Consider the following 12,657-nt stretch of genomic DNA (forward strand, 5'->3'; position numbering starts at 1 on the left):
TACAGATGAATGAGCATCTAATCTATAACTTATTTTATATATAGGATATTTTGGTAACACTTTATTTTACAGTGTTATTGTTACATGTTGTTACTATTGTAATAACTATAAATTATGCATTATTACATGCAACTAACCCTAAACTAAACCAAACCCTAATCCTAAACCTATAGTACATATGTTATTTAATATTACTCAGTACTTAAATGTATAATTACAGTGTAACAAAGACACCTTAAAATAAAGTGTCACCGATATTTTTTATGTGCCAGTATCAGTAAATAAAACAAAACAAGTGTTAAGCTTAAATAACAACAAAAATAAATTAGTATGCAGTGCATTTACAAAGACACTTTTTTTATTATTATTTCTTTTGTTTTTGATTGAAACTGACTGGAAAAAATAAATAAATAAAAAAAATAAAATTAAATGTAAATCGTTATGCGAGACACTTGGCCAGGACTGGTGACGTCACTGCGTCGTGCTGATGCTGAGAGGTATTCAACTACGTTACCGCAGCGAAGGAACGCCGGACGCAACAATTCAGTCCCCCGACACAACAACAATATGAGCAAACATGAAGGCACTGAGAGAGGAGCACAGTCCAACTCTGACAACAGTGAAGAAAAAGACTGGGCAGCTGTCAAAGCATTATTTGACAACGCGAAAACAGCGAAGAAGCCCCGTCCGGTAAGCGATTGTTTGTGTATACAAGCTGCGAATGACAGCAGCGTCTCCCGCATCCGATACCCAATCTACAATGTTAGAGATGCGACAAACTATACAACGTATACTATAATCAAAGAAAGCTGTCTACACTGAAAGCGAGCGCGTTCTAGTGCGTCGCGTAGTTCGCGTGCAGTGTAGATGGTGTGTCAATACGCCAGTGACAGCAGCGCTGCGCATCTGACCCATAGCAGGTTGTTTGTCGTCACAGCTGTTGTAAACAATTGTCTGCCTTTGATTTGCAGCCCAAACCCAGCAACGCAGTAACCATTGCGGTGTCCTCGCGCACGCTGTTTAACATGGTGAAGGAAAGGAAGGTGTTTGAAGAGGAGGGACTGGAGAGGTACGTCGCGCTCCAGCTGGAGCTCGAAGATCAGCCATTTAACCCAGGTGTCTCGTTTCCTTTCGTTAAGGTAACAACAGAACACAATGCATACTCATGACACTACTAGATTTCAAAACGGTCATATTCATAACACTCACCATGCCATTAATAATTGAACTGCACTTTATAACAGCACCTTGCAACACACCTCAGTTCACAACATCTATTACTACAGAAATGGAATTTGGTATTGCTTACAAATGACATGACTAAAACTGTAGATAACCTTTTAAGTAATTTAAATGTAATCTGATTACCTTTTATCTAACTCCTTTATTTTAACAACAAACAAAAAAAATAGTAGAGGACCATATATCTTAAAGGACTTTACTAAACTCAAAGAGCTTCACACAATGTGCTTCTTTTCAACATTCCATGCATTAAAGCTGCAGTCCGTAACATTTTTTGGTGAAAAATGATCCAAAATCAATTTTTGAACAGGTACATAACCAGCCAGTGTTCAAAGCTATCTCCTTACCTTAGCCGGATTCACAACGGTAAGCTTGTAATAATGTTTTATAATTCGAGTGGTACTGGTAGGTTTCCGCGGGAAATTCAATCATACAGCCGTTAGTCTTTGCGTCATTACGTCACATCTATTTACATAAAGAAGGAGTCCCAGCTAGTAGGCTATATCACATGTGAGGATGCTGCAGATGGCGGTTCATTTATAGCCTTTTCTCCAGCAGCTGGAATAATTAAACTTATTTTGATGGCGGATTGTATGGTATGACAAATTAACATTAGAGATTACACTGTACAGAAATTGAAATCTACAGGTAACGCTAATACACACTAAATACACATAGTCACGCAATGCTGATGTTGTTAACTTTAACAATTTGAGAACAAAGTATAACAATAATAATAATAATTTGCATGGTTTGATGTGATATGAGCTAAGCGATCGTTAGATTTAATCACCATTGGTAGTGCGATTTATTGGAATGCTTTTTTTTTCCTCAGTTGGTCAGAACAAATGTGGCAGATTTGTTACTTGTTCAGATGACATTTTCTGGTGAAAATCCTTATTTTGGTCATACTTCCTAGACTACAATTTGTGATTCTGAAGTACCTGTACAGTATCCACCGGTGCAGTGACTGACAGCCACACATTCTCCTTAAAACATTAGATTCATCCTCGCGGAGGAGACGTGCCAATGCACAACACACGTAAAGATGAAAATACCGCAAATAACTGCGATTGCAGGTTTCAAACAGAGATGGCGACAAAGAGGCAAAACTTACGTACTGCAGCTTTAAACATTAGTAAAGTAGTTATGCCCAGTTCAGACTACACGATTTTAGCCCGATTTTGGCACGATCTGTTTGACGTAGGGTGTCGTGGGATTCATAAACGACAATGGATGTCGGGACACAAGAATCCATCGTTTCATCCCGTGTAGTGTGTCATAGTAGACGACAACCGATGTCGCGTCTGCGATGCTTTACGACAGAAAAACTAGCATGTTTAATTTTTTTCTCAGTCCTCCATGACGAGTTCCATCACATTTGTGACACTGACCAACAGGAGAACAGAAGCTCTTCCATACACATCTTTCAAACATGCCGAAACGAAAGAAAGACAATGGCATTGGTCGTGTTAGGTGGAATTTTACAATGGAGGAAATGAACATTTATGATGCATTTATGATGTGCATTTATGATGTTTCCTCGAGGGATTGCAGCAACAGTGAAAAAAGGTAAAATAAAAACAATATTTTACCTCAAGTTCTCTTTGATGGATTGACAGTCCATACTATCCTCTTCGTGCAAAATCCAGGAACATGTCCATTGTCAGGTTTTTTTTCTTTTTTTTGGCTTTTCTGACAAGACAGCAAGAGCAAAACACCCCGTTCGGTAGCCGGTTTGGTTGTCTGTTTATGCTCACGGCACTTCTGTCAGTCGATATTTCCACCTTCTCAATGAAAGCATGCATGTCGTTAAAGACGGCAAGCAATGAATGGTCGGGGAGCAACGTGTAGTCTATGTTTCTTGTCCACGACCACACATTTTAGGAGTCAAAATCCCATAATCTGACACAGTAACTATCATAACCAACAAAAATATTGTGTAGTCTGAACCCCTCTTTAGACTAGCAACCTAGTAAACTAGTAAACATTTAGATTGGTAAACAACAGTGACCAGAATATACATTATATATGTATATACATTTTTATTAGCAATGACCCTGGCAGCAAAAATTATGGCACAATCAGTAAAGCAATATTTAATTGCCATTGCAATCCAGATTACATGTGGCCTAGCCAACACTGACAAGTGACAACTCCTAGCACAGGTACTCTAGTACACACCTGACGCAGGTCAGTTAAGCTGGTTGAAACACTATTTTGCAACTTTTATGAGACATGACTATATCTCCAGGACAGATTAAAATAGCACTGATGCAAATCACATGGAAAATTTGTAGAGCAGCATGCTGGAAAACAAATGTGTGCCATCACTTCTGTTCATGGAGGGACTTTAGTCCTTTTTATTGCAGGGCAGGTCTCAAACACAGAGCACAGGAACTCTGTGCAATCGATTATTTCCTTTAAGGTTTTATATTACATATCATTACACTAAACAAACCTAAATCACAGTAGTGTTGATTAACGTGAATATCCTTAGGCATCCAAAGCCTTTTAATAGTTACTATGTTTTTCTAATCAACAGGCTCTAATGAATGTAAATGCTCGTTTGAGGGAACTATACCCAGACAGTGAAGAGCTGTTTGATATTGTGCTGATGACTAATAACCATGCCCAGGTCGGAGTTCGTCTCATCAACAGCATCAATTACTATGGTATGGAAAGAAAACATGGAATTCTGTGACATAGAGACTCGGGAGAATTCAGAATTCCTATACAGGATTGCCTAAAGCTACCATTCAACCAAACAACATTTATTAGCCTACAATTTAGCCTTTGATCGTGATCAGTATTCTTTACTCTTTATTCTACACAAACCTAAATCAACAGGAAAAAATAAAAAATGTCACACAGACCAGAATTTGACTAAAGACCTGTCTGGAAAAAACTTTTCAGTGATTTACATAATGTTTTTTAAGGTTTGCAGCACTATGCACTACTATACAAACAATAATTACATGAATTCTCTCTCTCTTGCTCTCTCCAGATCTAACTATAGAAAGATTTTGCATGACGGGTGGAGAGAGTCCAATTGGTTACCTAAAGGCCTACATGACCAACCTCTACCTGTCCAAAGATTCAACGAAGGTACAAGAAGCTATCGAAGAAGGTATTTTTTTTTCTAATGCATGCATTGTGATCTAAAGAGCATTTTCATTTCAATACAGAAAAAACTATATTGCTTTAAATGAGTGGAACATGAAGCTAAATTTGTTTTAAATGGCCATTTCCACAGGAATAGCTGCTGCCACAATGTTCACCTGTGACAGTGAGAACGAGCTCAGTGACACACAGCTACGTGTAGCCTTCGACGGAGATGCCGTTTTGTTTTCCGACGAGTCTGAGATTATCGTGAAGGAGCACGGATTGGACACCTTTTTTAAGCATGAGAAAGAGTTTGAGAACAAGCCTCTTGCTCAGGTAAACTAAGACTGGGTGCCATAAAAAAAAATACTAATGTTCATTATTAATTCTGATACTAACATTTTCTCCATCTTATCATATTTTAGTGAATGCAAAGTCCTCTTCTTCCTTGATTTGTCTCCTAGGGCCCCCTGAAATGTTTCCTGGAAGCATTGGGGAAACTCCAACGCAAGTTCTATGCAAAAAACCAACGAATCGACTGCCCTATTCGCACTTACTTGGTCACAGCTCGAAGTGCCGCCAGCGCTGGGGCCCGCGTCCTGAAGACCCTACGAAGCTGGGGGTTGGAGGTAGATGAGGCCCTCTTTTTGGCTGGGGCTCCTAAGGGGCCTCTCCTTCATAAGATCAGGCCTCACATCTTCTTTGATGATCAGATGTTTCACATCGAGGGTGCCCAGGAGCTCGGAACAATCGCTGCTCACGTGCCCTATGGAATTGGACAGAAATATCATAAGGGGAAACGGATAGAAACAAGTGATGCAGAGGAAAAAATGAAATGATTTGATCTTTATCAAATGCAAATGTCAGAGTCCCATACTTTAGGTACCTCAAATTAATTTTATTTATTTTTGGTTGCTTCTGAGAAAATTTTGAATCTTGATCTCTACATATGGTTTAAGTTAAATGGATTGCTGGAAATATAAATACAAGGAAGCTACGGTTTTCAAAATGACCTACATAGTATATTATGTACTGTACTAATCTGTCAAAACTACTGTGAGGGTAAACTTTAGCCCTTTCTTTCTTTCTTTTCTTTTTTTTAAAGAGAATAATGTACAATTAGATGTGTTTACCAGCCATTATGCCTTGATCATTACAATTTTATATGATGTTTAATCAAGAGTTTAATTTAGAAAATTTAATTCTATCTCAGGGAGCATACATTGCAACTGTCTGTACTTGATTTATAGTGTCAGATTTTATTCTTCATTGTAAATTTAGCAGATTTGTATCTACATTTAGATGTTTTGTTTTAACTTCACTGCTTTACTGCTGTACTTCGATACTTGAACTCAATCCTCAGGCAGTTTCACTGTGTGGCCCACCACCAGTGCTCCTGACAGACCTTGCCACAATAATACACAATCTGCCCTGAGTGCCCTGAGAATGTATTACACCTCTGTGTTAACCATAAGGTGTAAATGTATGAAGTATATTTAATTTTGTTTTGTCCACAAAACAAAACAAATGTGTTGATCACTGTTATAAATGCTGGATTTATGCTGGATCAATTAAATGAGTGATCTTATTTGGTTTGTGGTTTATTTTTGTGCCTAAATAGAGCTGTTCAGTTTGTAGTTCTAAAACATGGATTTGACTAGAAACATGGGTTTCTAGGCCTAGATATATAAGGCAGAAACTACTAATAACGATATGAGTTTACATACTTGACATATTGGACAAATGTTTAATATAATATATATATATATATATATATATATATATATATATATATCCACAAGTGGTCATTCTCTCTTTAAACGTAATATAACTTACATAATAAAGGCTATACTGTACCTTCAGGTCTATTAAAGTTAATGAAAAGTAATAATTCCATGGTTTTAAAATCTGAAACTCTGTTTTATATAAACAGTTTAGATATTAGTAGTATGAAGTGTTTCTTTGTTTGGTTGGTTAGTTTTTAATGCCACGTTAGCAACAGTGCTATTTACATGGCAAACACAAGGTCACTATCACAATCCATAAAATTCAAATTATTATATAAAACATTTCAATTTGACATAATTGTACAAATTCTTTTTAAGGATTACAGAAAAATCATAGGAAAACATGTTGGCAATAATTATTTTAAGATTTTTTTTTTTATTTGTTTTGTTTTTTGATAGAGCTGAATGTAATTGAAGAGAAGGAATGAAAAGTCATTTTTATTTATTTTTTTTATTTATAATCTGTCGTAACTTTAAGTCTTGTTCATCTGTGTACGAAGGCATGTAGTTTGTATTTTTTAAAATAAATAAATGAAATGCGTTTTGACCCGCTATGCCTTCTGGGTAATGTAGTTTAATAACATTCCAGTTACTTCCCACATGCTTGATTGTTTACGCCTACAAACCTGTTCATGAACTGGACGTTGTTGATGGTCTCAAAAGGATCAGCAGTGAAGCAGATTTTCCACATTACAAACATTTTGATAAATGCGTCGATATGCTGCGGGGCAAAACTATTATCGTGACCGGGGCAAACAGCGGCATTGGAAAAGCCACGGCGGCGGAGCTTCTGCGGCGTCAGGGCCGCGTGATCATGGCATGTAGAAACCGAGAACGGGCGGAGAAAGCAGCCCAGGAGATCCAGCAGGAGGCCGGACCAGAGCAAGGGGAACTAGTAATCAAAATCTTGGACCTGGCGTCGCTTAAATCTGTCCGTATATTTTGCGAAGAGATAATCAAGGTAGGCTACTGTACCAAACCAAGCACAGTGTTTGTTACTCGTGTGTAGTAAATATACATATAGGAAACGCATAACATGATCTGATTGAATTGTTTTCAACAACAAACAGGTGCACAATACTGACAAAGGGTGAGCGAGAACCACGCGCTTTTATGTGAATGATGGCACGCTCGAGAAGTTTGGGAAGTGCACGTGACTGCGCGCGCATGAAACGCATTGCTAATTTCAATGTCAATATTGGAAAAAAAAAATGCCTTTGCAACATTGTGTAGGCTATCAAAATAATTATATAGTGGAGACCTGGCATAGTGAATAATTTCTTACGGTAGGGTTATTTTTTAAAAGTCAGTTTCTTTATATGTATTGTTCTTGACAGTTCACTGAACACACTTTTGTGACCTTTTGTGACAGCGTGTCCCAGAAACATTAGAACCTACAACTGAGCATCCTCTTTTCAGTAAATTTAAACAGTAAAACAATCATGAAACTGCAAAAACGTATTGCTCAAAACTATCAATGAATTGCTTTGGCCAACAAATATTGAATATTGTAAACAATACACTTTTAATTTAAAACATAGTAATATTTATATAGTATAGTTTTATATAGCCTAAAAGACAAAATTCACTAAATTCAATTTAAAGGGATAGTGCACCCAAAAATGAAAATTATCCCATGATTTACTCACCCTCAAGCCATCCTAAGTGTATATAACTATCTTCTTTCAGATGAGCACAATCGGAGTTATATTAAATAATATCCTGGCTCTTCCAAGCTTTATAATGGTAGTGAATAGGGCTCGAGATTTTTAAGCCCAAAAAAGTGCGGCCATCCATCATAAAAAAAAAAAAAGCTGAGCAATGGGTTTTTGTAAGAAAAATATCCATATTTAAAACTTTCATCAAAACGTCATGCATCGGGTCAGAGGTCACTATTCCGCCAGATCTAGACTCACGTACGGCCGTTGCCGGAAGCCAGTTTTTATAAAGTTTTAAATATGGATATTTTTCTTACATAAACTCATCGCTTCTCTTCAGAAGGCCTTTATTAACCCTCTGGAGCCATATGGATTACTTTTGTGATGGATGGATGCACTTTTTTTGGGCTTCAAAATCTCAAGCTCCATTCACTACCATTATAAAGCTTGGAAGAGCCAGGATATTTTTTATTATAACTCCGATTGTGTTTTTCTGAAAAAAGATAGTGATATCGCCACCTTGGAATTATAAGGTTCTATCTGCATTCTGAACAGGTTTGAGATATTGAGCTTTGAAGTTTTTGCATCCCATAATCCTTTGTAGATAGAAACTTTTTGTTTTCTAAAAAAAAAAAAAAAAACAAAGTCCCAAAATGTACACAACATTAAAAAAAACATGACATAATGTAGATAAGTTGTCGCAGAAAAAGAATATGTGAATAACTCAATTTTGACAAAAATGTCAGAACCTTATAATTCCAAGGTGACGATATACACCTAGGATGGCTTGAGGGTGAGTAAATGCGGGATAATTTCCATTTTTGGGTGAACTATCCCTTTAAGACAGCTTGACACTAGGAGTATGAAACTAATGTACAAAATCACTACTAGAGAAAACACATTTGTTACAACTTACGTTTTAACTAAACAATCTCCTCTATATATTTGTTATGGCATGTACACAATCCACAGGGCCTAAACTCATCCACTGCCACTTAACCAAATCAGAATAATGTTCTTCCTCTGATTAATGACCCATGTCAGAGGTTATGTTCAAATTATTTCATTGTGTATTTCTGTTCCTTCTGTTTTATCTATGGTCCATTTTCGAAAATCATGTGTATAAAAAAAATAGAAGAATAGACAATAAAAGGAGAGCAGGGTATCTAAATAAGTGTATAATAAAGTTTTAGCGATTCCTACAGTTCTGATTATTTTGTCTTATTCTTGTGCTCTGAATACTGCATATATTTACAATTTGGCATATCTGTTGTATCTCAAACAGGAAGAGTCAAGGATTGATGTCCTGATCAACAATGCTGGAATCTACCAGTGTCCTTACACCAAATCAGAAGATGGGTTTGAGATGCAGTTTGCTGTCAATCATCTAGGTCACTTCCTGCTCACTAACCTCCTGTTGGACCTCCTCAAACGCTCCGCTCCTAGCCGCATCATTGTGGTGTCCTCCAAACTCTACAAGTATGGCGAAATAAACTTTGATGACCTGAACAGCGAGCAGAGCTACGATAAAGCTTCCGCTTATGCACGGAGTAAACTAGCCAATCTTCTCTTCACACTGGAGCTCTCGCACAGACTCGAGGAGACAGGAGTGACGGTAAACGCTCTCACCCCAGGGATTGTGAGGACTAACCTGGGCAGGCATGTCCACATCCCGCTGGTGGTGAAGCCTCTGTTTAACCTGGCTTCACGGACCTTCTTCAAGTCCCCCGAGGAGGGTGCGCAGACTTCTATCTATCTGGCCTGCTCTGAAGATGTGGAGGGCGTTCAAGGGAAGTGCTTTGCTAACTGTCTTGAGGAACAGCTGTTAGCCAAGGCCACAGATGAGGAGGTGGCCAAGAAACTGTGGGACATCAGTGAAGTGATGGTGGGCATCACAACCTGAATCTTACAGACTTGAGAATTTGAATCACATGTCCATGATTATTTCAAATCTGGCAGAAAATAAATCTTACAAGTCAAGTATTTTGGAAAGACTATCTCGAAGAGAAAAAAAAAAAAATACTCATGCTATCATCCACAGGAGGGAGCTATTTTTGCCATTCATATTCACTTGTGCATTTGAAATGCTAACTGTAGTTGCAACTGGCAGATTTTTAGTTCTGCTGCAACACTAACAATGTGCGTGCGTGTGTGCGTTTAAATATTTTAAATTAACTATATATTTATATTTTAAATGAATCTTATCTTCAGTTATCCTGTTCCACGTTCCAGTTCTCATGTTTTCCTGAATTAGTAATTAATCACTTTCAAAGATTTCAAAACTACACATGCTCACATGTTGGTTGAGACTAGATGCAACCTTTTTTGAGCTTGTGCACATAGTTCTGAAAATTTCTGATCTCAGTATGGTGCCTAAATCCTGCTCTATTTTTACACCTTTCTGCTGTTAGAAGTGAAATATTTAACACTGCATTTGATTTGCACATCTCTTACGGAAGATGAGTGGGCAGGCATTCTCAGTTACAGTATTCAATAAAGATGCATTAAACAAGGCAAAAGTACATGTAGTATCTCTATTCTGAATATTCACTGTATTGTTTAAACGTGCAAACTGTGTTCAAAATATAAAAATGTTTTGTTTTGTGGCGCGATGATCTGTGATCTGTGATCTGAGCATCATCGCACAAAGAAAAAGCTTATAAGTTAATGTGTGCACAGTTTAAAGTCTCCATGAAACAGAAGTTGCAATATTCTTTTCTTCCCTATTGTGTCATATATCTGAGTGAAGTGGAACAAAAAACAAGAAAAAATGTAGGGCGGGACTTGATTTCATCCTGACGTCACTTTGTAGGCCATCCGGCAGTTAACATCACACTGGTTCCCTTGACAAAAACCAAATAGGATTTTTCCATAGGCTTATGGATTATCATAAAAAATAACCCTCCGTGATCAACAAATGTTTATGATACTTACATGTTTTGTCCATCAAGATCATTTTTACAGATGTACATAACTTTTATAAATTTTGAAACCTAAAAGCAGTTGCCAGAAGTAAAAAGTTAAAGGTACACGTCACTGCCACTAAGCTTCGGACAACTATTTCAGTTTTTATCTAAAAACATTTTCCTAGAAAGTTTGAGTTAGAATAGTTTATAAGAGCACAATTATAAGCAAAACGAGGCTGTAAAAGCGGACCGAACTTACCTGTTCACCGTGATGATGTTTAATGTCCCCGACAGCCTCTGTTGTCCCATTTAGCCGCTTGTTAGCAACCACCTTAAAACAAAAATCGTGAAAAAGAATAAAACGTGAAAGTATCTTGAGCTTGTGTTAACCACAGACCTTATTTAAGTAATTTATCCAAAACGATCGAACCGGAAGTGCTAAAATGCTAACTCTTTTACGGGTTTTTGCCTACAACAATGTGTCATACCTGCACCACTCTAGTGATTGGATAATAGGAATTTGGGCATTGCTAACTAAATGGACACAGATCTGAATGGCAGTTTGCAGTCAGTTGTGGAGGATACTTAGTCCCACCCTGTGCTGAGACATATGTGACCCTGGACCACAAAACCAGTCATAAGTCGCACGGGTATATTTGTAGCAATAGCCAACAATACATTGTATGGGTCAAAATTATCGATTTTTCTTTTATGCCAAAAATCATTAGGATATTAAGTAAAGATCATGTTCCATGAAGATATTTTGTAAATTTCCTACCGCAAATATGTAAAAAATTTATTTTTGTAAGTAATATGCCTTGCTAAGGACCTCATTCGGACAACTTTAGGTGATTTTCTCAATATTTTGATTTTTCAGATTCCAGATTTTCTGATGTATCTCAGCCAAATATTGACCTAACAAACCATACATCAATGGAAAGCATATTTATTCAGCTTTCAGGTGATGTATAAATAAAATTTCGAAAATTTGACCCGTATGACTGGTTTTGTGGTCCAGAGTCACATATGTCATGAAGAGAACAGATATTGCTTCGAGGGGCAAGGGAGGTTAACGTTTCTGATTAAAGATTACGAGGGCATTTGAATTAAAAAAAAAAAAAAGTTGGGATGTGCATGGATAAATCTTTCATAATAAACACTGTAATTCTGTTAATATATATAATATATATATAAAATATATATATATATTTTATAGGGATTTTTTTTTCCATAGAGAAATATAAATATATTTTTTTCTTTTTTTTATTTCCATAGGAAGTCTTTGAAGTACTTATGCATTAGTTATATATATATATATATATATATATATATATATATATATATATAAATGTGTGTGTGTGTGTGTGTGTGTGTGGTACTGCCAACTGTTTTCCTGTTAAACATTCTTCTGGGTGTTTTTTCATGGAATTTTTTCAGTATGTTTTTTTTTTATCTTTAAAAAAGGAAATGCTTTGGGGAGCCTTCTTGGTCTAATAAATAAATATTGCACTGTACAAATGACAGTTCAGATTTTAACTACAGCTCAATCGGGTTTATGTAATTGAAAAGTAGTCTGATGGTTGTTTTTGCGAGGCTCATTAGCAGAACAATTTTGGAATTAGAGCAATAGCCCGCTTTGCTTTCAGAGTTCACTTACCGTCTAATTAACCGTTCTAGGAGCTGTTACAGTACAATTCAACTACTTTCCTTCACAAAGAAAGTACACACTCCTCTCACACTGCATCTCTCTCCCTCTTCATCATGATTGCCTTGAATGTTTTCTCTTAGCGTTAGCTGTCTCTGCGAGAATGGTAGCAGCCCTGATGGGCTCGTAATGCTTTTCCCACCTGTGTTTGCCATTAGGGCTTTTTTCAGGATCATTTAGAATATGTTCCGATCAGCCAGAAAGCCTCTAAGATATTCATCTGATAGCTCCCTGTGAAACAAGAAGTCTCGGAG

The 12,657-nt window shown here is 37.0% G+C and overlaps 2 protein-coding genes across 3 annotated transcripts; both read left to right on the forward strand.

Annotated features, from left to right (window-relative positions):
- Nucleotides 1-359: 359 nt before the first annotated feature.
- On the forward strand, nt 360-5,935 carry LOC127525345 (cytosolic 5'-nucleotidase 1A-like). 2 transcript variants are annotated; one of them, XM_051917839.1, is made up of 6 exons: nt 360-690; nt 972-1,139; nt 3,788-3,917; nt 4,250-4,372; nt 4,499-4,683; nt 4,773-4,954. In XM_051917839.1, the coding sequence occupies exons 1-6, from the start codon at nt 442-444 to the stop codon at nt 4,773-4,775; spliced, it is 858 nt and encodes a 285-aa protein (XP_051773799.1). In that variant the 5' UTR covers nt 360-441; the 3' UTR covers nt 4,776-4,954. The 2 variants fall into 2 exon arrangements, with proteins under 2 accessions (XP_051773799.1, XP_051773798.1); XM_051917838.1 differs by having other exon boundaries at nt 364-690; nt 4,812-5,935.
- A 758-nt stretch (nt 5,936-6,693) lies between these two features.
- On the forward strand, nt 6,694-10,314 carry rdh14a (retinol dehydrogenase 14a). The gene is made up of 2 exons (XM_051917840.1): nt 6,694-7,095; nt 9,078-10,314. Exons 1-2 carry the CDS (start codon nt 6,853-6,855, stop codon nt 9,693-9,695), a joined length of 861 nt encoding a protein of 286 aa, XP_051773800.1. The 5' UTR covers nt 6,694-6,852; the 3' UTR covers nt 9,696-10,314.
- Nucleotides 10,315-12,657: the final 2,343 nt, after the last annotated feature.

This window comes from Ctenopharyngodon idella, chromosome 13, assembly GCF_019924925.1.
Source record: "Ctenopharyngodon idella isolate HZGC_01 chromosome 13, HZGC01, whole genome shotgun sequence".
Lineage (NCBI taxonomy): Eukaryota > Metazoa > Chordata > Actinopteri > Cypriniformes > Xenocyprididae > Ctenopharyngodon > Ctenopharyngodon idella.